Below are 26845 nucleotides of genomic sequence, written 5' to 3'. Positions count from 1 at the left end.
GACCAGAACTGCTCTCATCCACTCTCTCTGGTCCACCATTTCTAAGAAACACCCACTCCTATAAAAAAAAAAAAAAAAAAAAAAAAAAAGCATGCAGGAGGTCCCAATTCTTAGCACCTCCAATGTGTGCTCTCCGAATCATAATCTTCACACATCTATTTAAAATTTGGAATGCTTTAGTGACTACCACCTACAATTATATCCTCTGAGACTTTATATTCACTTGTTTCGTTTATTTTTAAAATGTACTTGCCAATTTTGATTTTAAATCAAACATGAATTTCTTAATCTATCAAATGGAAAAGGGCTAATTTCATAAGAAAGCTGCAACAGACTGTGTTCCCTTCCTTAATAAAAAGCCATACTTAAGGGAGATTTTCCACTCTTATCTAGTGCCTATTTTTTACATTAAAAATGTCTCAAATAACTAAGGAAACAGATTAATTATAAGGTCATCTTTAAATTGACATGTAATACCACACCTCTTTAAGTCAATCATTACTACTCAAAAAACATTGGAATAATTACGTAGAAAGACTAACAACCAAGTCCCATTGAAAGTCTCGTCTAGTACTGTTGTGTACTGGTGGTCATGATGTTAAACCCACTTGTTTGTGACTTGAGTGAAGTTGTTTTGAACTAAGGGTGAATTTGTTTACATCGAGGAAACCGTGTTAGAATGTTAGCATCAACATCTGTTGTTGTCAATAAGTACTCAGTGGCCTATCTGTTGATGGGTGCCGCTGGGGACTTATCAATAAGAGCATAAGGCAGAGCCACTGTGATGTAAGGGACTTTGAAACGTTATATACCACAAATTTGTGAGGCCTTACCAAGAGTATTTGGTTGGGGCAAAGGTACCCTTTCCTGATCTAAATGTCTCTCCAAAGACCTTGATCAAGGCTCGTTTGCGCAGCACATATACAGAGACCTTGGACACTAACTCCTGCCATGGCAAGGTGACTCTCTGGAGGAGTGGTGAAAACGGAGCTGGAAGATCATCTTGCCCGCCAACATCACCAGCGCCTTCATTCCCCTAGCAACACACTCTAGCAACAAGGGACTTTTGCTTTACCCTGGCAGCTGGACATCAGCTCTTGGTTAGCTAAGCCAACTCTTCTGAGAACCAACTCCTAAACAGTTATACGTCCACTACATTTGAGCTTTATTTCTTTCATCTCCCCTTAGCCTGAAACAATAGTGTAATTAATCTATCATTGATTTGGAGCCTGTTACTTCTTTATTGTCTTATTAGGAGACATTACCCCATATGCTATTGGCTCGTGAAATATCGTTATAAATTATAATTCCCACAGTGAGCCTGTGTTAAATTATTGGCAACCATCTCACTCTGAGCATAATTTGCCTCAACAAAACAAATGCTTTGGTATTGATAGATAGTCAATCAATGTATTTCTGAATGAAGGAAAAAAAATGAATGGATTTTTTTTTTTTTTTTTTTGGCTTGCTCACTCAGAATTTGGGGAAAATTCCTGTGGTACTAGAATTAGTTTAAGAAGAGAGAATAGATGGGGCGCCTGGGTGGCGCAGTCGGTTAAGCGTCCAACTTCAGCCAGGTCACGATCTCGCGGTCCGTGAGTTCGAGCCCCGCGTCGGGCTCTGGGCTGATGGCTCAGAGCCTGGAGCCTGTTTCCGATTCTGTGTCTCCCTCTCTCTCTGCCCCTCCCCCGTTCATGCTCTGTCTCTCTCTGTCCCAAAAATAAAATAATAAAAAAAAAAAAAAAAAAAAGAGAGAATAGAAACAAATGGCCTGTTCAGTCTAAAAGTATGTAATTATAAAAAGGATAGTCAATAACCAAAATAACTCAGAAACTGAAACCTTCATTTAGTAAATGTCTTTTTTGAAGCACTCATTACAGGAAGGAGACTGTGGATGCCAGATGGCGGGGTGGAGCGAGAGGCCACACCCAAGATGAAACAGACATGGTCAACAGTGAGCAACAGATAGAAAAGCAAAAAGGGGACAGGAAAAAAATCACTACAAAAAGTCTGAAGGGCTAACTTGCTTTTAAGGCCATATGTGAATACAGGATCACAGATAAAATTTGCAGTTACTTGTGATGTAAAATTGACCCATAACAATAAAAATGATATCACCTGGATACAATGGTGCTTCGGTACTTTTAGACTCATAAAGTGCTATCCTATGGCATTTCAGAAAGCAGTTCAAATGTTACCTTTAAAAAGAACATTTCTCTACCTTTAAAAATGTTAGTATTATATATTTATTGAAGTATGCATCAGTAAATGTAAATCCTTTTTAAAAATTTTCAGACTTGTGATAACTGATTCTTACTAGACTAACACTCTCTCAGCATCCCTAAGTGTCAGAAGTCATTCAGGAGAGAGTCCTCCTTTCGCTTCTTTTTACCACTTGCTTGATGGCTATCACTACCGGTCAGAGTGGATCCAAATCTTACTACCAGACACCAATGAAAAATGTATTGTGAAATGCAGCTGTCAAGAATAGCTAAAGCCTAGCTTATCTAGCTCATTCTAAGCACATATAGAATGACAAACAGAACAACATAATTCCCAGGATATATAACTTTGGGTTATGGTTCTCCAAGACAGCCAAAAAGCTTCAGTTTCATAAAATTTTCACTATCCAACTTAAAGACACTCATTTAGGCATGACAGTGAGCCATTTAGGCACCAATGGGAGGGAGTGCTTTTCTTAAAGTTACATGTGCAGAATTCACAGCTGGCAGACAAGAAATATAACAATTTTATCACCATATCATTTAAAATCGTCCTTTGGCATAAATATCCACCCTCCCCTCCAAAAAAAATCAGGATTAAATGTGGGACCACTAGTAGATTAACACAAATGTAAGATATAGGTTATATCCAGTGAAAAGTAATTATGTCTACATACACACACACTCCACAAAAATCAGAGTGTAATAGTGTATATTACTCTAACAACAGAGTTTATGTATTTTTTTATAAAGCCCTTGAGAGTGCCCCACTTCTTCAGAACTGTAGTTCCCATCATCCTTACCAATCACAGCGCAATCACACACCCAGAGGTAATTGAAAGTTGAGCAGAGGTGGGACAGTCACCACAGAATCTGTGTCTGTTATTTCATAGGAAAGGAATGGAGCCATTCTCAATATGCTAAATACACAAGAATGATGGCTTGGCAAAATTGATCATATGTGTGTTCAGTTCCATATTTCTCAATAGCCCCAGAGGATATCAGGGGATATCTATGATAATCATGACAGTATACAGTTGATCCTTGAACATGAGAATTAGGAGCACCAACCCCTTGTGTATTTGAAAATCTGCATATAACTTTTGATTCCCCAAACCCTTAACTGCTAAGAGCCCACTATTGACTGGAAGGCTTACCAATAACATAAATGGACAATTAATACATACTTTGTATGTTATATGTATTATATACCATATTCTTAACATAAAGTAAGATAGAGAACAGAAAATTGTGTTAAGAAAATCATAAGGAAGAGAAAATACATTTACATTCCTATACTGTACTTATAAAAGATATTCACATATAAGTGGCCTGTCAGTTCAAATCCATTATTCCAGGGTCAAATGTACATTCCACACTTCATAAATATCTCTTATTCCAGATTGCCAAACAATACACTGTTACAAAGAGGGGATTTTAAATAACTAATATTTAAAAGAGATATGGCTCAGTTATGGCATACTTTCACTTTCAGTGAAATGTCCCCTTCCCTGATCGAAACACATAAATGAAGTCTGTATTATATTGTCGATTTTTTTTTTGGAATATAATTTAAATCAGGAAAATGTCTTCATTCCCAAAAGAGTGTGTTCAGTCATTCATAATGAAACTCGAAATAGTCTTTGATTTGCTAATACTCTACATATCAAGCTATATTTTAAAAAATGACATATAGGGTATATGCATTCAGAAAGTCCTGGAGAAAGAAAAGTGTCATAAAGATTCTATCCATTACTTAAATGTAAACTAACTAAAAGCAACTTTCCTTTATAAGCCTAAAGTCTGAGAAAATACCTCTGAAGTTGCTTTTTAGATAATATTTTCTTAAAACATTAACATCATGATTTTTGAGGATATTTACATTTGTACAAAGAAATAATTTTACAAACAAATAATATATACTTTTGTAATGGAGACATAAACAGTTCAAAGTGCAGTAAAAGTTCAAAGAAAATTAAAGGAAAAAGAAAAGAAAGAAGAAAATTTGTTTTTATGACCTCAGGATGATAAATTTGAGTTCAGTTCACCAGACTGCCAAGTTAGATTGTATTAAAAAAAAAAAAAAAAAGCCAAATCCTAAATAGCATATGAATTTTACTAGAACAATTTCCCATAGGTATTGGCATTGCTTACTCCCCACCTAGCCAAGGGGGACCCAATTATTATTCACACCAAATGATAAACAAAACAAATGATAATCCGTCACCAACCTTTTCTGAACTCCCTTACCTCTAGACTCTAATTACCCAAAGGGTTTCCATTCTTAAGGGACAATAAAGTGTGTCCCAGAAACAAGGACAGAATCTTGGATCTGTTTCTCCATAAGAGCCTATTTCATTTGCATTGGAAATAGGACTTACCTCTCTTTTTTAAATGCAAATAATTTCCCCATCCCAGATACAACTATTCAAATAACAAACTGTTCATGAATAAACACAGAACAATGTGGATCCTGGTAGAGACTATTTGCCACAAGTCTACCACCATTTGGTACTGAAACAACAAAGGAAAACAATTACAGGAAATTTCACTGCAATTATTTATTTATATACATTCATAGAGTGGGGATACAAAGTTGATTAAATCATCAGGAGCTCACCTAAGTTGTATTTTATAAAAGTTAATAACCAAAGAACAGGTATCTAACGAAAAGTAAAATATTTTAAAAATATGATTACTGGAAGAAAATACAGAACACAAAAAAAACAGAAAGAAAGAAAACCTGCAGACTTTTACGAAATACACAATTATTAGACGGGAGAAAAACCAAGCTGTATAAAGCATCAAATAAATTAAAAGTTTTGTGAAACTGTAGAAATTCTGTGGATCTGATGCTAATGTGTTGCACAAATTTCTGGGGAGAAAGTCCACAGTTTCGCAGACTTTCAAAAGGATCTTTGAGCCAAAAGGGCTAAGACTCCCTCCATCACAGCTTCCTCATCACGACTATGATACCCATTCTAGTCTAGTTGCTCAATTACATGCTCATCTAGATTATTAAAGTGAGGGTCAGATGATTTCTCCCAATCCATCTCCCCTAATCCATCTAATCCCCAAGCATTATGGTCTGGCCATACCCAATTACTCAATACCCCAAGTATTCCATATAATTCCATACCTTTCCTCAAGCCTTTCAGAAATAGTAAGGCAAAGGGTCTAAAAGCACAAACTGAGAAGCCAAAGTGCCTGGGTTTACACCCCAACGTCACCAAATTGTATGATCCGGGGCAAGTTGCTTAACTTCTCTACACTATAGTTTCCAGATTTGGAAATAGAGGATTAAACAAACTAATATGTGTAAAATGCTGGGAACATTATTAGCATAGCAAATTCTTCATTAAGTATTCCTTATGATTAACAAATTGCCTTGCTCAGCTCCTTAAGTGCGCAACCTCCTTATCATCCTGATTCAAATAAATGTCACAACTTCTGAAAAGACCCAAAGCCTGCTTTCCATCTGAATCACCAGTCCTTGAGTAGCAATTACTTAATAAAATGTCCTTTGATCACCAAAATACAAAGTTTTCTTTATCTCTTTGCCCTCAAATCACAAAACACTTGCTGCCTATACTAATTTTCATACTTTTGCTCTCAAAAGACACCCACAGATTAGTAGAAGGGTTTTTTTTAATGTTTACTTATTCTTGAGAGAGAGAGCGCAAGAGAAAACAAGCAGGGGAGGGGCAGAGAGAGGGAGACAGAGGATCCTAAGTGGGCTGACAGCCAAGAGCCCTATGTTGGGCTTCAACTCATGAACTGCAAGATCATGACCTAAACCAAGTCAGGCTTAACAGATTGAGCCACCCAGGAGCCCTAGAAGGGTTTTATGTTGTTTAATAAATGTGTACAAATATGAAATTACGTTCTTAAATATCATTTAATTTCACTCTTCAATTTTCTAGTTGAAGAAACTGAGGCTCAAGGAGACTACGAGTAGCAGTGATAACAATAACAATAAAAATAACAATGAAATAATCACTTATATACCACTTACTATATCCCAGACACTGTTCTAAATACCGGATATGTGTTAACTCATTCAGTCTTCATAACAATCCCATGATGCAGGTACTATTATTCTATTTTTCATATACAAGAACACAGGCACAAAGAAATTCAGTAAGTTTATCAAGGTCACACAGCAGCAAGTAAGTAGGGGAAGCCTGGGCTTAAAGCAGGCCCCCTGGCTCTAAGAGCTGTGCTTTTAATCCTTGTGACTTTCTCTCTGTAGATAAGGAGAAACTCATCCAGTGATCCAAAAGTAATTAATGGAAAAGCCTGAAGTACACATGGAGTTCTCTGAATTCCCTGCTAAGGCTCTTTCCTTAGGAGTCTCCTATCCCTTACCCAGAGTGATGGCCATAGCAAGCATTCAAAATACATTGGTTCAATGATTTCTTGACCCACCTAATTCTCTGAATGCAATAATATTTATCCCAAATGCACAGTTTGTTCCTTGAACAAACTTCTCATTTGGCTTGGCTGTCTTCTTACTTCATCGTTCCCAGTCTTGAAAGAGACCGGAACAGCCCAAGGAATAGCGGTTTCAGTTTTTCACTTGTAAAAAGTACGAGGTCTTTGTTGTAATTTGGTTTCCGATGGATTGACTCAAAGGCCAGAGGAGCCTCTGAAGTTTTCCCACACACGAGCATTGAGCTCAGGTTCCACCCAAAGCCAAACGGTATCCCATCAATGACTGCTGGCTACCTCTCAGGCTAGTCTGTGATTTTGTTTGAAGCGTGCCTCCCCAACATCTGTTCCTTAAAGAGCCTGCTTAGTCTACCTGCCATTGCCTGTCACCAGCAATACAGAGCAGAATCTGAGCTCTCTAGGCCACAAAGCATAGTGGTTCTGAGTTCTGAAGTCCCTCCTCACTTATCCTCACATTCTGGCGAGGAAATCCTTGAGAAACCACAGTTTCCTCACCTGTGAAATGGGGATATTTACCTCAAGAGGCTGTTAAAGGGATTAAATGAGAACATACTTGTACAAGTGCTTAGCTCAATACTTGGTACAAAGGATGAACTCAAATTTGCTAAGAATAAAAATATATTACTTGTTCCTATTGTGCTTCCCTGAATTCCCACGGCATTGCTTTCGCTCCGCATACCAGCATTTCGTTGCAGTGCGTGAAAACTCTTCTTTACACTTGGCTTATTCATGCCTCAAAAACCCCTAAGTATTAGCATATAAATGTTTGTACCATATGGGCTACCGGGAAGGAACTTATCTTGCCACATGACATTAAATATGGCCCAAGATAGTTGTCTAATTAAGAACTGTATCCATCATCATGGGCATATATGAAATTCTTACTAGTAGTATATTGTGACCTTAGTGGAAAGGTCAGAGAAGCAATGAATATGAAAGCCTAGAGACCACTGAGCCTTCCAAGACCATCAGGTTTTTTGTTTGTTTGTTTTTTTTTATTTTTTTAACGTTTATTTATTTTTGAGACAGAGAGAGACAGAGCATGAACGGGGGAGGGGCAGAGAGAGAGGGAGACACAGAATCGGAAGCAGGCTCCAGGCTCTGAGCCCAGAGCCCGACGCGGGGCTCGAACCCACGGACCTCGAGATGGTGACCTGAGCTGAAGTCGGACGCTTAACCGACTGAGCCACCCAGACGCCCCAGACCATCAGGTTTTATGTGTGCAGCAACATTTTCCCAATAATAGTACTGGGCTAACAGATATATTATTTAAAAAAAAAACAAACAAACCACCATTTTCTGGGAGAGAAAATGTTCCAGAACATTTGTGTAAAACATATAGTTTTTAAATGTTTATTTTATTTATTTTGAGAGAGAGGGAATAAACCCGAGCAGGGGAGGAGCAGAGATAGAGAGAGAACGAATCCCAAGCAGAGGGCTCGAACTCAGGAGCCCCGGGTTCATGACCTGAGCTGAAACCAAGAGTCAGAAGTTTAACCAACCTAGCCACACAGGCACCTCTATGTAAAACATATTTAAATGGGCTCATTTATGGCAAGTCTTCATAAAGATTTGAATATGTTATTGTACCTTATGAGTATCGAGGAGAGAAATCAAATATTTCCCAAGTTTTTTTCCTATAAAATTCAGTCTTCCAGACATACTGTATTTTGTGAAAGCCTACTGTAAACAAATAACCAACTCAACTATTTTAACAAAGTAAGTTACTAAGTTCATGCAAACATGAATATTCAATATCAGTAAAGCTGGCCAGAAATTATAATCAAAATCATAAACATGTGAGTTTGTTTAAGCTGAAGGAACATTTGTCTATCAAATTCCAAACAAAAAAACAAAAAAACAAACAAACAAAAAAACCCCGCATAGTGGAAGGCTTGCTTATTTCTGATTTCTACTTATTCATATATCCATCATACTGAACAGTGTACCACTACGCAATAAAAGTTAACATCTTTTAGTCTATAAAGCATAGGTTGTTTACTTGATGATACACGAATATAGCTCTATAATATTGATTTAAGTCAAATATGATTTTTTTTAAGTTTTTTATTTTGAGACAGAGAGAGACAGAGCATGAATGGGGGAGGGGCAGAGATGGAGGGAGACACAGAATCGGAAGCAGGCTCCAGGCTCTGAGCCATCAGCCCAGAGCCCGACGCGGGGCTCGAACTCACGGACCGCGAGATCGTGACCTGAGTTGAAGTCAGACGCTTAACTGACTGAGCCACCCAGGCGCCCCAAGTCAAATATGATTTAAAGATACCAAATGCCATTAGTCGTTTTCAAATCAATAACGAATAAGTTCCTTATATTTTATCTGAACTGAAAACCACTCTAGCTATCTGCGTGTGACTGCTCTATTAGGCAGAAATATTATTTGGAACAAAGAACTATTTTATGAATATAAGATTTGCAACTTAAAAAAGTATTAAACATTAAAACAATATCTATACATACATAGTTGAACACTTTTGTATACATGATTTCATTCAATCTTTATAATAGCCCTTTGTGATAGGCATCATAAGATTCATCACTTTATAGATGAAGAGAACAAGAAAAATGTGCTTACGTGGCATGGTGAATATAACACAGGTAGTGCATGGGGCCAAGATGTATTCCTAGAGTCTTGACTCTAAATCCCGTGTCCTTTCCACTAAACCTCACCACATTAACCTGCAAATGCCTGCCCATTGCAGGTTGTCAAAGGCAGTTGCTATGACTCTTTTAAAAAGCTAATTAAGGAAGAAGGAAACCAAAGACTTCCAACCGCAGGAAAGAAAATCTCTGATTGTGGATGTTGATAGGAATGTCACAGCTGCAGGCACCTTCCCTGCCTTCCTTCGCATTGAAACACAGCATTCTGCATCTGTGATCTGGGGCCAAGCCAACCTTTCAACATGCTAGCCAGAGATAACAAAGACTATCGATCATTTAAGTGTTTACTCAGATTAATTACAATGAATTTTTGTTCTCAAAATAAATAATGTCCCTTCTTATATTAGGGGCTTATAGGAAAGAAGTTTGGGTAATGCAACTGTGCTTGTCCCCAGGGCTCCGGACCCCCACCACCTATTGGGTTCACATCCTTTTTCTGCTACCTGTTGGTCTCCGTCTCCGGGTGATTTATCCAATCTCTCTGTGCCTGAGTTTTCCTCATCTGCAAAATGCAGATAATAATATCACCTATCACACAAGGCTCTCGCGAGGATTGAACAACACACTACATGCCACGTAAAAACTTGAAGAATGCCTGACATGTGCTAAAGTGCTCAGTAAGTGCTTACGATTATTATTATGAGACTTGTTAAAACAGCAGAAAAGGGGCGCCTGAGTGGCGCAGTCGGTTAAGCGTCCGACTTCAGCCAGGTCACGATCTCGCGGTCCGTGAGTTCGAGCCCCGCGTCAGGCTCTGGGCTGATGGCCCGGAGCCTGGAGCCTGTTTCCGATTCTGTGTCTCCCTCTCTCTCTGCACCTCCCCTGTTCATGCTCTGTCTCTCTCTGTCCCCCAAAAAATAAATAAACGTTGAAAAAAAAACAGCAGAAAAAGCATAAAAATAACAGTAGCTCCCTGAGTTGTATCTTCCCAAGAAAGAGAGCAAGAATCATTACAGACCTTCATTTAGAGAGGACTCCCATCCCTTAAGATACACTTAGGTTTTCAGTATTGATCAATGGCTCTATGGAAGAAGTTCTATTTCTACCTATTAGATAAACCAAATTTAAAACTCAAGAATGTGATTCCTCCCACAGCAAAATAATGTGTAACAGCACCCTTTATCAAGCCAATGTGCTCTGGGGAGTCACTGATGTAACTAGCCAGCAAAATCCCCTGGGAGAGCTCACTGAAATAATCAGTGATCAAATGCAAAGGGCCAAATTGGGCTCTGGAAGTCTTATTTTGATAAACTCTGAACTGCACAGAAATCCAAACCACCCGCACACTGATTAGGCACATGAGTGTAATTAGCCATAGCAATTCTCCTCCTAGTCATTTCCTTTATTTTCATTTAAATTAATAGAACCCCTTAGGTGAAATGCAAGAGAAAAACGTTAGAGAACACAACTATTCACTCTAATAGCAATAATCAAGTGTTTTCATTCTGACGGTGTAATTATGTAAGTAACGGCATACCTCTTTGCTAAGAAAATTCTCATGTCCTTTCTTTAGATTTTGTACTGACTCAAGTTTGCACTGAGGGAATGTCACTTTACCCAATGTAATATTTACCTTGTTAATAATTTACAATGATAACATTTGTAATTAATAATGTAAATAATAATGTAAAATATAATATTTCATTTACCAAATGAAATATGTGCCTTCATGCCAAGAGAAAATTATCTTGAAAAGTTTTAAAAATCAATGCAAATTACTGTAAAATTAAAGAAAAAAATTGTTCATCTAACCAAGAGATATTAAACAAAATATAGGGGACTACAAATAGATTTCTCTTCCTAAAGAATACTTGTATGTCAATAAAGAGGGTTATTACCAAAACACCGAATGCTTTCATTAATGCCCGTTGTATTGATTTCTCCCAAATTCCTCATTTCTAATATTATGAAAGGAACAAAAAGTTTTCTCAATTTTCTCTTGAGCCTAATTAACTATTAACCACCCAGTTACCTATTAAGCAAAATATAATTTCTTCTTAATTTGTTACAGCACAAGCACTTCCTTCCCTGTGGTAAAGAAAGGTAAACAACAGTGAAAGGGAAAGAAGGCTCACTTATGTGTTTCAGAAACAAGGACCCGTTCACCATTCTAATCCAAATGTCCCTTTTAACTCAATAAAACTAACCTTCAGTTGTTTTCATTTAGGCATTTTTAAAATCCCTAATTTAATAAAGCTAATAGAATTTGCTCTAGAGCAAACCTTGTCCTGCTGACATACTGAATTTATTCTAAGACCCTGCTAAGCCATTTAAAATGTGCAATATACTTAACTATATAGTATAAAAAATGTTTGCCGTTTAGCAAAGATTTAGAAATATAACATGATCAGTTTAAGATTAAAGTTGTACTACCAAAGCTCAATAAAAACAGAATTTAAGTAGCAGAGAAATATAAGACATACTCAGTATGTAACAGACTGCATTATCACCGAATTTAGAGAATCTTTTATTAAATGACTATCAAGCTTAATTAAAAGAAAAAAGTACCTAAGTCTTGAACTTTTGTATCAACAATGAATATCTACTAGAAGAATCTAAGAATGAAGGTGCTTTTTGAGGTAGCTTTTGGCTGACCTGCATATGAATCCGAAACAAAGATGCTTCACTATCAATAAATTAAATGGTTTTATGTATGATTTCCTATTTGGAAACACTAGCCATTGTACCATGTGAGGGGAAATAGTAATATGGTTCCCAAATGAACTTCAATTATATGAAGTATTTTTCTCTCATTTGCAGAATGAATGGCACTGTCTGAAATTAAGGAATTAGTAGTGATAACAAATAAGTCAATTATATTTTTTTTTAAATCCTAAATTCACTTTACTGTTGTGAGTCATGGTGCTATGAATTGTATTTCACCAGCTGATCACCAGATTGGGGCCATGCATTCCAAAAAGTGAGTCCTGCAAAACTGCGTTCTAGAGCTTTCCACTTGCTACAAAAATGTTCTGTTGATTTTAACAGCCTACTTAGGATTAAACAAAATCAACACATGCATCTATGGTGAATTATATCAAAACCATTTTGAAAGAGAAACTACTGAAAAATCCCTTCCCTAAACTGTTATTCGAATACCAATGGTACACCTTCAATGACCAGGGGAAAATAGAAATGTTCCAAAACATACAAAAGTAAAAGTCTTAGATATGCTTTTAAAATTTGTTGCAGAAATGAGCTACACTAGTGGGTAAACCGAGGCTAGACATTCTATATGGATTTCATTCAGGCATAGAGCACTTTTCCCTGGTGTCAAGAGGTTTGACTATTTGGATTTGAGACCTGGCTTTCCCATAACCGTATAAAATAAGTGTTTATTGCCCTCATTTCACAGATTAAGAAAAAGAGGTTAAACACACTGTTCAAGTTCACACTAATATTAAGTGGCAGAGTTTGGATGCACAACTAGGTAAATCTGGTTTAAAATTTTCACATGATATCATGTTAAGCTACTTAATTTATTAGGTAAAATTGGAATGCTGAATAACTTACAGAAACATAATCCCTTTTTAGACTATCAAATCTAACTTTGTCTATACGCTAAGTGAGTGAAACAGTATGGTATTACATATTTAAACATGCCAGTAAGTCCTCAGGTTAGCAGACAAATTTAGGCAGAGCTCAGCCACTTACTGGTTACCTAACTTCACTTTTCAATTGCTGTTTCCTTGTTTGTAAAGTGAAGAAATAATACCAGTAGGCTCCAGATCCCTTTCCATTTTGAAAAGCCACATAGTAGTTTTGAGTATTCGTCTCTGATACAGAATCATTGTACCTGTTCAACAAATCCCAAGAACATTCCCCAGAGCTACAGTTTTGGAAGGAACACTATCACAAACAGAAATCAGCATAAGGCGGGTCTGTGCTTTCCATTGTACAGTGTGAATACTGTACAAAATTGTCCGAAGGAGTCAGAAACTGAAGGCCAAAATTCTGTCCCCATTGGATGTGTCAAACCCTGTACCTTTTCCACTTCCTACAGGAGTGGGTCCAGGCCAGCCAGAGTCCCTGAGTGATGCTAAAGAGATCTACGTTTTATTTATTTATTTTTTAAGTTTTTATTTATTTTTGAGAGACAGAGAGACAGAAAACAGCAGAGGGGCAGAGAGAGAGAGGGAGACACAGAATCTGAAGCAGGCTCCAGGCTCTGAACTGTCAGCACAGACCCCTATGCGGGGCTCAAACCCATGAACTGGGAGGGAGATCATGACCCGAGCCAAAGTCGGATGCTTAACCGACAGAGCCACCCAGGTGCCCTGAGATCTATGTTTTAATAAAGGATTTGTTTGTCCTTTCAAGGTGGGACAAGAAAAAAATTTCAGTGGTTCTATGTAGTCCTCTCCACTTTCTGGAGCTTGAGGATGAACCCCTTATTTTTCAGAAAAGCCCTCAAAAAGAAGACTTTTAATTGGTGGAAAGAGAAGGAGGGAAAGAAAAGGAGAAAAAAATTTAATAAAGAGTTTTAAGGGGAAAAGGGAATGGGGAAAGAAAAAAAAAGGAGTAGGAGGAAGAGAATCATCAACTACCCTAAGAAAAATTCCTTAAAAACTGCACTACTTGATTGAATGACTCCCACCTTTTTTGTTAAGTTAAATGTGGAAAAAATAAGGCATCCTCTCCCACTTTCACTGTTGAATATTTTGCTCTCACTTTTAAAAACAATTTTTGCTACACCCAAGTTTTCCCATAGCTTCTCACTGTATAAGGTCAACTTTTGCTTTCACAAACACTAGCAAGGCTGAATAATAATTACCCACAGTTCAGATTCCTTTCCAGAAACAATTCATTTAGAGAAAACAAAGGAAAAAATCATGTGGAACAATTGGAAAATCCAGTTCATCCAACATCCAGATAAGATAGGAACACAAATAATAAGAATATTTCAGCAATGGGGATAAACTCTAAAACAAATTGCTCTCTGGGAAAAGGAACCAGAACTAATGGAGTAAATGGATGTGCAGAGAAAAGTGACAGGTTTTGAGGGCTGAAATGAGCATAACTATAGATCTTAAAAACACACACACACACACACACACACACACACACACACACACAAGGCTCCAAACCAGACATAAGCAATCACCAACCAATGAAGAACGTTCTCTACCACTATTTACCCTCCATAATTTTGACTGGATATCCACATGCTCCTTCATATCAAAAATAAACACATGGTCCTTTGGAGAACATCTGCTAAAGACCTGAGTTTATTCATTTATTTAAAAAGCTATGGTTGGGGCGCCTGGGTGGCGCAGTCGGTTAAGCGTCTGACTTCAGCCAGGTCACGATCTCGCGGTCCATGAGTTCGAGCCCCGCGTCGGGCTCTGGGCTGATGGCTCAGAGTCTGGAGCCTGTTTCCGATTCTGTGTCTCCCTCTCTCTCTGCCCCTCCCCCGTTCATGCTCTGTCTCTCTCTGTCCCAAAAAAAAAAAAAAAAAAAAAAAAAAGCTATGGTTAAGTGCCATTTGTTAAGTGTTATGTAGCAGATACTGAGCGAGGTGTTGTGAATCAATGTTAAAATTCTACTTGTCTGCAGGGCACAAGAATGGGGAATGATGGAAGTGTAAGACTGGGGTTCTCAGATTCACAGCCAAAGTCTGATATGCTCCAATTTTTTCATCTTGTGCTCAAATTTTCCTATTTTATCAATACATCTGGAAAGTATGATATTTAAATTTGGAATTTAAATATAAATTATACAATATATAATATAAAATTTGCAAATCTATTAGTAATATGGGCTCATGTAACAAAAATGAGAAAATAAATTAGGGAAAATGCCACAAAAAAATTTCAAAGATAGCTGATTAAGTGACAAATATCCTTGTACACAGTGGTGACAAGCCAGCTCTTAATAGAAAAGCACAGAAATACATAAAATCACAGTAAGATATTTAAAATCTAATGTAAAGTTGGTACTTAAAAAATACATAGAATATTGTTGATATTATTTCCATTAGAAAACTAATATTTTTACCTCAATGATGGTCATTAGACATATCCGTGACATTTACAACCCGTACTTCATTAATGACATCATCGATATTTTATATGCAGATTCTTCTACTTATAAAAGAGGCAACCAACAATAAACAAATATGCATAACATTTTAATAAAGCCTTTTCTCCCCTTAAAAAGTATTCTATAGTATTGTGAATACTGCAGATAAATAGAAATACAGTTAAAAGTAGAATTCTAGTATATCATTTTTTAGAGACAGCTTTCAAATCACATCTTAAGAGTAATACTAGCATGGAGGCAAAGACAGAAGAAAATTAACCTCTTCTCAAAAATGATTAGATGTGATAATAAAATCTTATCAAGTTAAACATCTATCCTCTCATCTAGCTTTGGGTAGACAAGCCTATCAGGAAACGCCATTTGTAAGTTATTTCTTTTCTTTTTTTTTTTTTTTTTTTTTTTTTAACGTTTATTTATTTTTGGGACAGAGAGAGACAGAGCATGAACGGGGGAGGGGCAGAGAGAGAGGGAGACACAGAATCGGAAACAGGCTCCAGGCTCTGAGCCATCAGCCCAGAGCCCGACGCGGGGCTCGAACTTGCGGACCGCGAGATCGTGACCTGGCTGAAGCCGGACGCTTAACCGACTGCGCCACCCAGGCACCCCTGTAAGTTATTTCAAAAGAGAACTTAAATCATAATATTCTGAATCTTCCACGTAAACAATAAAACTTTTATTCCTAGAAGCTAAATTTTCTTTCAATTAAAGCAATCTTAAAAGTAGTCAACGCCTTGAATGAAATGAGTATTCAACACACATGGAGGTCTTCGGAACTGTCATCTTGAGAAAGGCCAGTTAACAAATTGTATTTCACATAACAATGCATATCGATTTCTAAATGTACTGTTTTCAGTTGCAAAATGAAATCAGAGAATTCAAACTCAAAATCAGATTTCCAAATTTCCCTCATTAACAAGATAGACAAGGGGCGCCTGGGTGGCTCAGCGGTTAAGCTTCTGACTTTGGCTCGGGTCTTGATCTCACGGTTCATGGGTTCGAGCCCAGCTCTGGGCTCTGTGCTGACAGCTCGGAGCCTAGAGCCTGCTTCAGATTCTGGGTTTCCCTCTCTCTCTTTCCCTCCCCCACTCACGTGCTCTCTCGCTGTCAAAAATAAACATTTAAATTTAAAAAAAAAAAAACAAGATATACAAATCCATAACTTTACAGCATCAAGAATGGAACTAACTTTACATGATATGTAGCCAAATGAATGTTATTGAACATGATCCATAATGATCATTTTCCATGAAGTTAAGTACTTATAATCATGAGGTTTGATGAACATGCTCTGGTTTCTTGCATGCCATGTTATCATTATAATCAGAAAACTGGAAGAAATTTTCTCCAATTAAATATAAAACAGATGATCACACTTAGGAAGAAAACATGTTTCACTGCCACTTATATAGTTAAGATTACAAATACATATGAATACTTTCATCACAAAGGAAATCAGATTATTTAGCATGCTAATTTTTACAGCAGACTTAAATCTTCAAATTCTTTGAGACAAGTTCAAGGAACACATTTTTCAAATAATACTATATATACCCAATGCTTTGTTTTTCACAATTACTTCACAGCATGTTTTGTGATTTTTCCTTTTTGTTTTGTTTCCTTTCTTTGCTAAAATAATAGTCCAATGAGAAAGGGAAAATTAATCTATTAGTTTTCACCAGAAACATTTCTATTTCTATTTTCATCCCCTTTTTAGTAATCAAACTCAAATATAATCTCTTATATAGATAGTATTGACACTAAATTTTATTTAACAAAGTTACTGATGCTTTCTCAGATGGAGATTAATATGTTTTAATAAGATTATCTAGCTTTGAGGCACCTGGGTGGCTCAGTTGGCTGAGCGTCCAACTTTGGCTCAGGTCATGATCTCATGGTTTGTTGGGCGGGGGGTGGTTCATGGGTTCAAGCCCCACGTCAGGCTCTGTGCTGACAGCTCAGAGCCTGGAGCCAGCTTCTGATTCAGTGTCTCCCTCTCTCTCTCCCCCTTCCCTGCCTGCATTCTGTCTCTTTCAAAAATGAATAAATGTTAAAAAAATTTTTTTAAGTAAAAAAAAAGATCTAGTTTTTCTAATACTCAAGGAAAAATATACTTGTTTGGACGCAACTGCCATTATGGAACGATAGTGTTTGTGTGTGTGTGTGTGTGTGTGTGTGTGTGTGTGTGTGTGTGTAATTATTCTTCCTAACTCTTACGTGCAAATGAAACACTAGTTATTTTACCTCTCCAATTGTCCCATTCACATGAGGATAGTGTCTGTGATTTAGTGATACTCATGTACATTATCAGTAACACATACACGCTCACACACATTCAAAGGTTAAACTATCCATTCAGAGTAAATTACAGCCCATAAGCTAGCTAATTCAGTAAGTTTGGTAAACTTACAGCTTTACCTTGAGGTTTGCATTATAAAATGTTGCCTAAACCCAAATGGCCCCTTTTTCCTTAAACTCCTCCTATGATTTCATTGAAACAGACTGTCCTATTTGAATAACACCATTAGAAAGTCCAATTATCTTGTTCCAAATCACTCCACACCAGTCTTGTATCAGAAATTCCAAGGAACAGAAAATTTTTATTATCAAAAATGACGTCAAATAGAGTTCAAAGATTCTAAGCAAAACTCAATCATTTATATAATAATTTGATTAAAGAAAGACTTCCAAATTCTTCCTATGAAATGACTTGTTTCCATAGATTCCGTAAGTTGCGTATGTATTTTCCATTAGTTGCTAAGTGGTAGAAAGCACTAATTCCAACTGTATATTCTGTGAAACATGAAGTGCTGTGATAGAAAGGTTATACAAGGACAATAAAAAAAGTCATACCATAGTGCCTCTTATAAAGGTCTCACATGGAATTATATGAAATACACAGCTGCCTCTGTAGTTGCTATGTCTAATAGAACTAAACAAGTCTGCTCATATTAACATGCTCAGAAAAATAACATCGTATATCAACGTAATAAAAGATTTTTAATTTTGTCAGATCTGGTATGTTCTAGGTCATATCACTTAAAAGGCTGCTTTAAAGAGAAATCGTATTTTGAGAATTAAAAGGCAGTCTACTCGGCATCCCTTCACAGATGCAAAACAAAAACAAAAACAAAACAAAAACCCGACAACAGTTCTTCAGGACTCGAAACCTTATGCTCATTTTGCTAAAAAAAAAAAAAAATGAATGCATGAGAAATTATTTCAAACAGCCTACTTTTTGAAAAACCACATACAAAAACAAGTCCAACATCAGTGACAGGAACATAGCTAGAAATGTAAGACATATTCCTGGTTCCTGAGTATCAACCTTTAGGGATGACTCCATTTCATCAGATCGGACACGCCGTAATTTATAGGAAGACTTACGACTCCAAATATATTTAGTACACAAGAATCATATATAACACCATCAGCTGGTAACTTTTTAAACTGCTTTGAGGAATAAAACACACTTCCCGTTGAAAGCAAGTTCATGCCTTAGTTGCTACCTGGTAGGCAAGGTAATAATAAGTTCACACATGCTCTCTCTTCTCGACTGTGCGCTCAACACTATCAAAACACATTTAAAAATAGGAGATATCTAACCAAAAGGAGGTACCCAACTAAACCTTCATTTGTTTTTGTGTTCTTCAAAGATCTACCCTATTGGATTTTTCTCATTCCTTCTCATAGCTATAAAATAACTAGTAAAATTTAGGAGCTCGGATTATACATGAAGTCTGAAATTCTTTAAATTATCATAAACACTTAACAAACTTTTTAGGCCACTTGGAAAATCACTGCTCTGTTAGTGTGTACTATTACTTCAATAGTCATTGGAAGTCACAGTAGTATCCTGTGGTAAGCACACTGTTTCATAACCCAGGGAATTCTACTAGGTATTTGCACTGAGATTCAAAGATGAAAGGAAGGCCCGACATTACTGGGCTCACCAGTTGGCCACAATGCTGGATGCTCCAAGAGGCATTATCTAATTAGCTTCTCATGACAATTTTATTAAGGAAAGCTGAAAAATAAATAAGAAAGGCAGACAAACCCTCTTCCTAAAAGGGATAGCACAGATACCTGAAATCAATCTAGACTCAACATAACAGAGATCTACTTTCAGAGCATTAATTCTGGGTAACACAGGGCAAAACTAAATGGAACATCCTTGGATTATTTTTCATAAAAATGAGTATCAGTTGAGAAAATAAAATTGTGAGGCAAATTACAAAATTTCTAGATTTCATAATATAAAAAGTCTTTACCTTTTTAACTATGTTTTTTTTTTTATTTTTTTTTTTCTTTAACATTTATTTATTATTGAGAGACAGAGACACACAGAGAGTGAGCAGGGAGAGGGGTAGACACAGAATCCGAAGCAGGCTCCAGGCTCCGAGCTGTCAGCACAGAGCCCGACGCGGGGCTCGAACTCACAAACTGTGAGATCATGACCTGAGCCGAAGTCGGTCACTTAACCAACTGAGCCACCCAGGCACCCCTTAACTATGTTTTTAATTTTTTCAATTCAATATACATTTCAGACGATTCTGCCTTATAATCATGCCTACGGCTTCCCATTTTCTTGGTTTGATGAAATTGAGGATGAATATTTGAGAATCACGAAATCTCTACCTATTGAAATATTCCCTGTTAAAATCTATATTTACTTATTCTGATACATCATGTTTAAAGATAAATCCATTCCTCCTCACAATCCCAGTCAGCACCACCACCACCAGGATCAGTGAAACAAAAACCAACCCTAGAACAAGCTATATCAAAAACTAATCCCAGGTATTATTCAGGAGCTTTTTGTTCATTTTCTTTCCTCCCTCCCTCTTTCTCTTTCCCTTCTCTTCCCTTCCCTTTTAGTGTAGGAGAGAGAGCCACTGAATTTCAAAAAATATTTAAGAGAATCACATTATAACGTAAATGAACAGAATTCACTTTCACACTCAGTTTATAAAACTTTCTACCCCCCACCCCACCCCAAACACACCTGAAAAATACACTCAATAACAACAGTACACCATAATTGCTCCTTTTAGTCATTTTTCCAGTTTTTAAAAATAATATCACACAAAAGACTAACTTAATTTTTCCTTCATTTCTGTGAGTTTGATTAAGCGTGCACTAGAGAAAGGGTTCTCCTTATACTCTTCACGTTACCCAACGTCACATATGGAAATCTGATTATTTTTCCCAATTGGTTATTTTATCCCAAGGCCATGACTATCTATTGGCAGGCATCCAGGAATGGATGATTCATTGCACTGATGAAAACGTGGTTGATAAACATTTATTTATATCAAAGATAGGCCAATTGTAGGAGAACAGAATGAGGATCTACTCTTAATCAAACAATAAAAAATATGAATGAACATTATTAAAAAGGAATATGCTTAAGCCTATTTAAACATAGTCATTCTTGTTCCAATATTTCCTATGAAAGCTATGTCCTACATGGAAACACAGATATCAAGCTGGATTAGCTGCAAAGACACAGTTAAAATTTAATTATCTATGCCAATCGTACAGGTCACTGATGCACGTAATCCAAAAAGTATTTGTATGTGAAAGAGACATTTGGGTATCTCTGATAACCTATTAATGCACATTATTGTCAATAAAATAACGAAGTCACTCTGAAATGTCTTTTCAAGTCTATTTGTCCAGGTTCCCAAGCTTGGCAAAGTATTCACATTAGCTCCTGCATTCCCTCCATTCAAGGGATGAACTAAGTAGTCTCCTAGACTAATGGAAAGATTGGCTTAAATTTGACCTTGGCTCTCTCTTTATAATTAGCTGATTCATTCCCCAGGGGAAAGAGGTAATTAACTTACTGGTTCAAAACTTCCTTAGGAAAGAAATGCAACTGTCTCACTTAAAAGACTTTCCTTTTTTCTGCAGATCTAATGCAATCTCAAATTTAGATAGAAATGATAATTTATGGGGCGCCTGGGTGGCTCAGTCGGTTAAGCGGCCGACTTCGGCTCAGGTCAGGATCTCGCGGTCCGTGAGTTCGAGCCCCGCGTCGGGCTCTGGGCTGACAGCTCGGAGCCTGGAGCCTGTTTCAGATTCTGTGTCTCCCTCTCTCTGACCCTCCCCCATTCGTGCTCTGTCTCTCTCTGTCTCAAAAAATAAAAATAAATGTTAAAAAAAAAAAAGAAATGATAATTTATAAACTGATTTCAAACGTATTAGCTCCTTGGCTCCACACAAGAGCCCATGACTTAGTTTAAAGTCAGAGAGCCCTAAAACACAGACAGGATAAATGATATTGTGAAATCATAATGCTACTTACTAGATAAAACAAAACTAGAATTCAAGGTTCTGGACTCTTAGTTTGGTTCTCTTCCCCTGACTCCACAATGCCGTATCCATTATAATGTCATACCAATATTTATGGTGTAGCGATGTTTCTATTGAAATAATGTATTCCCAAAGCAAATCTGGACACACTATAGATCATCTATTCCAGAAAATTCCCTTTAAAATGAAACCTTTTTCTCTTCAGTCTCCTTCCACAAACCAAAACGCTTTCAAATAATACATAAATATCACAAGTTTCATATATGATTTAATATGATTTTAACAGCAACACTCCAGAATCTACATGTAACCTTGAATCTAAAATAGCCTCTCAAAAATGTTAAATGAAATAAACTTAAATACAAACCCTTTGTAAAATAAGAAATGCAGTTTTATGAATTGCCTAGAAAGTGGGCGATCTTTAATCTCTTTAGACACAAATCTATAAAACTATTCCCATAGGAGAAAAGAAAATTAAAGAATAAACAAAATACTGGGTCACCTGGGTGGCTCAGTTGGTTAAGCGCCTGACTCTTGATTTTGGCTCAGGTCATGATCTCATGGTGAGTGAGATCGAGCCCTGTGTCAGGTTCTATGTTCACAGAATGGAGCCTACTTGGGATTCTCTCTCTCCCTTCCTTTCTGCCTCTCTCTCTCTCTGTCCCTCTCAAAATAAATAAACATTTTTTTAAAAAGAATAAACAAAATATTGAACTAATGAACACTAATAATACCCCAAATAAAACTAAGTTATGAAAATACCCCAAACTGAAATTTAAAATAATATAAAAGATATGAAGCACACATAATTATAGACTTATATATGTTGGGTGAATACATAATTTATCATGTAAATCAGAGAACACTCTGGGGAATGAAAAGGGTACTATTAATGATTATACTGGGACAACAGGCATAAATAGGGAATGTCCTGGGAAATAAACAGGACATATAGTCACTCTGGTTTTATGTCTTCACCAGCTAGATATTTTTCAAGGATTCCCAAGCATCTTGATTTTTTTTTTGATGTCAATATTATTTTTTTCCTTCATTCCCTCCTATCCCCATTTCTCTTGTACGATCCAGGAAAATATTAGTCAAGCCACTTAACTTTTTCTTTCTCTGTATGTCCTATTTTGTCTATTAACTAAGGCAAGAAATGTTTATTAGTCTGAAAATCTCCTTTAAAAGCTATTACTTCTACAAGCTTAGCTTTATGACCCCTGTGTTTCCATTTCAAAATGTCATGGCCAGAGCCCCAAGGAGAAGGCAGCAGTCTGGTTTCTGCCTGTGCTAATATGGTGCTTTATTTCTGAAATCACCTAAAAGTGGACTTTGGAAAATGTGCTAAGGCTAACTTGAGGTGGGTACATTAACAAATGTCAAGTCTTCTGAAATTCAATATTAGGAATAAATAAGGAAATCTGGAGGGGTGGGGTAGAAGAACAAGTCCATTATTAACAAAATGTTTCACTGTCCAAAATACAGTTTGGGTTTCTGAAGACCTTTTCATTATCTGTTTATGCTTAAAGGCTTCCAATGAGATCTCATTTTCTCCAGAGTAAAGCCAAAGCCCTCACCAAGTCGTCCCCGTTCACCACCCACAATACCTCCTACTCTCCATCTCCCGCTTCCTTTACTCAGCATCAGCCAACCCAAGACTCTGAAATTCCCAGACAGGCTGCTGCCTCTGGGATTTAGAATTTGCTCTTGTAGGGACACTCTCTACCATGTAAGCACTTGGGTACTCCCTCACCAACTACAGCTCTTCCTCCCAATGTCACCTCTGTGAGGCCTTCTCTGACCACACTATGTTTAAACTGAACACCCCCCCCCCCCGACACTCTCCATCTTCCCTTCTGGCTATATTTTTCTCCACACAGTCATTATTTGATATAGCATACATTTTACTTTTTTTTTTTTTCTGTCATGTCCCCACTAGAATGCAAGCTTCATGAGGACAAAAATGTTTTTGTCTAATACAGTTAATACTGTCTCTCCAGTGCCTAGAAAAGTGCCACTAAAAATGGCTCAAAAATGTGTTGAATAAATAAACTAATAATATAAAAAAAATGTAGCCCTTAAATGCACTGAGCTTGTAAAAATGGCTGGCAATCAAGCACGGGTCACAGATCCTTCTTGGTTGCTTACAAATGCTTTAAAGTTCACAGTTAAAATGTTGGCCATTTTTCAAATGTCCCTTTGAATGTCCTTGAGATCAAGAATTCTTTGGATTTCATAGAATTTATTGGTTCCAGAATGTTAACATTAACAAGTACAGCAAACTAGAATTTCATGATATGCTTAAGAATATTTTTAAAAGCAATATTAGACATACACATTTTATGACAGTTAAGAAGAATTTAAAATAGAAAAATAAAGATCCCTTCATGTACCTTATGTATAAAATACTCAGAGTAAATTATACATAAAATACTAAGAGGAAAACAAAGGCCTTCCTTTTTCAACTCTAAAACATCTGGGATGGATGTAGATTTAATAGTGAGCACTTTGTGTCAAACTACATTAAAATGCAAATATCAACATCAGAAACACTGACAAGTTTTCAGTTTTCTCCATCAAAATGAACATTTGTACATGAGTGTGAAGGATAAGAATAAATGGTGATGCACACACACAAAATTTATATGTTTTGAATATAAAATACTCATGGATAATAAACTATGCTATAAATATTGTCATGGTGATATTGAAATACTTGAAATTTTGGAATTCTAACATTAGAGTAATATTACTCCTCTTTCTATGTGAAAAAAAAAAAAAAACACTGTAAACATAGGACCTGAACTTCAAAGGGTTTTGATGTAGGTAGTGAAGAGATTTGTGCTGAGACAGCTCTGCCAAGATCTGAGATATGAACTTGCTGAGAATCCAGGCTCCTTGAAATCACACACACACACACACACACACACACACACACACACACACACACGGAGTCTCCTTCCTTTCTCCATCCTCTGTGATTACATCCAACACCTATTCCCCAACACAAAATTCCCCAAAATAAGTGACAAAACTTAAAACTTAGGACCTCCTGACATCCTGATACGGTAGCTGGGAAATAATCACTAGTGTTGATTATCAAGGTGTCCTTGAGATAGATAGGTAGTGCACATTTGTAACATAATGACCAAAGTCAGAGGGAGCAGATTATGGATACCGTGGAAAAGTTTCCCTAGATGAATGAGTGTCTCTCTAAGGACTCTTTCAACAACTGTCAAAAGCAAATCAAGTTCTAAGTCATTGAACTTACAAGAACATCACTGAATTAGAATACCCCTGAATTAAAGTTCCAAATGCACAGCCATGTTTCTTATAACCTAGCATAACTTTTAACCATCAGTTTTACTAAAAGACTTAAGTGTAAAGACCTTTTTTCTTGTATTAAAACAAGCACATATATTTGGAGGAGAATGAAACGCTTGCACATTCATTTCACATAAAGCCTATGACTTCCATGTATATTCATTCTACAGAGGCCTTTCAGAGCTATATCGCTCATGCAACACAGAAGAACAGGATCATTCACATCATTCACCTCTCTAGTCATGGTGTCTTCTGATAAAAAGTCTGAGAAGTATTGATATCATGAAACATTAGCACTTTAAGTAGGGGAAAAAAGACAGACATAATCACAAGCCCATCCATGATACAGCAGGAGTAATTTTTTTATATGATGGACAGTGCACAGAATCAAAGCTACAAACATTTCCACTTTGTTTACAATTAAACAGGGTCTGCTATAAATAAGCATTCCAAAAATAAAATAAATATGGTCCTACTGATAAATCCAATATTGAAAACACAGACTTCTACAGGGTAATAGTACCTAGGTTTCACACACACACACACACACACACACACACACACACACTTACTTATATATATTATAGACACATAAATTATATTATTTAATAAAGAATAAACTTGTGGGAGGAAAGAAAGTGCACACCATACTTAAATTGCTCTTGGGGAAAATAAATGCTCAATAAATTTCTGAAGACATTTACTGGGTGACATATAATTCAAAATTCAAGGAAATATTTCCCTGAAGTTTGACTCCTGCCTTCTCCTCATGTGCAAATTCTCCTCTCTTGTTTTATACACAGGATTGTGCAGCCTTATCATGTATGACACTAAGGCTGTTCATCAGTGGTCTTGCTCTCACTCTACAATGTAACTGTTGAAAAAGCAAGATGCACTTTATGTATCATTGAATATTTAACTTAGTACCTGGCATGTAGAAGGCCACTCAGTAAGTACTTACTGTATTAACTAAGTGAATAAGTGAAAGAATAAATAAATATTTAATTCTAACTTCTCATCCTCATCTTTCAATCACACCAGTGATGCTCCAAAAACAGTGAACAAAATTCCTTTAATCGCCCAACACGCCTCTTCAGGAGATTCTCTCTTCCGTGATTCAAGTTTTACCAAATAAAGGTAAAATTGCATAGTATAAGATTGAATATGATAAATAAATTTAGATAAATGCAATCTCCTTTTATGCAGTCTGACTAAAAGACAAAATAGTTGTGTTTCAAGTGTGTGTTTCAGAACACACAGTTCCTTTTTCATGATGAGAATTCTCCAGTCACCTAAATAGGGAATTCTCTTTGACATCACCATGAGGCTACTCTCTCAGGATATACCTCCAGAGACTCTGCCACAGAAGTATAAAAATCTCAAGTTCTGAGTGAAAATTGTTAAAATGCTAATATGTGGAGACTCTTATGAGAATTAAATCACAATCCAAAATTATGAACGGATAGCATCCACAGTGTCTGTAGAAATCCTTACAAAGCAACGGAATTTAATTTGAATAAAAACCATTTCAATCTTGGATGTGGAAACTTAAAAACCAAACACTTAAATAGCATTAAAAAGCCTTGATTAAAGACAGTACACAATACACAGTTTTACATTTTATCTTTTCAAATTGTTCTCATTTAGAATTCTTTCATTTGGTTGTTAAAAAATCAAAACAAGATCTCTCCATGCATATCTTAAAAAAAAACCTTTATGCCAAGGGGCTATTTTTCAAAAGATTCTTTTTGTGAATTAAAAGCACTTGCTGAAATTCACAAAGAACCAACCGTTAAAGATTTAAACTT

The 26845-nt window shown here is 36.6% G+C and overlaps 1 protein-coding gene across 4 annotated transcripts in view; it reads right to left on the bottom strand.

The window, feature by feature from the left end:
- Positions 1 to 26845, bottom strand: part of PPP3CA (protein phosphatase 3 catalytic subunit alpha) — a 330036-nt gene that overhangs the window by 174487 nt on the left and 128704 nt on the right. Inside the window, exons 1-2 of one of the 4 annotated variants that reach the window (XM_045471804.1) lie at positions 8802 to 8808; positions 5362 to 5366 (exon numbers count right to left, since the gene is read on the bottom strand). The exons of 2 other annotated variants lie outside the window; for them this stretch is intronic. Coding sequence is in view for 1 of the 2 variants with exons in the window: in XM_045471799.1 (XP_045327755.1) it covers positions 11003 to 11024 (22 nt within the window). In the remaining variant the exon portion in view is untranslated. Of the gene's footprint in view, positions 1 to 5361; positions 5367 to 8801; positions 8809 to 11002; positions 11040 to 26845 lie in introns of those variants that run through there. One more of the 4 variants, XM_045471799.1, reaches the window with a different exon arrangement.

This window comes from Leopardus geoffroyi, chromosome B1 (assembly GCF_018350155.1).
Source record: "Leopardus geoffroyi isolate Oge1 chromosome B1, O.geoffroyi_Oge1_pat1.0, whole genome shotgun sequence".
NCBI classification, from domain to species: Eukaryota; Metazoa; Chordata; class Mammalia; order Carnivora; family Felidae; genus Leopardus; species Leopardus geoffroyi.
The sequence above is the reverse complement of the archived record's forward strand: the minus strand, read 5'-3'. Positions and strand labels throughout refer to the sequence as shown.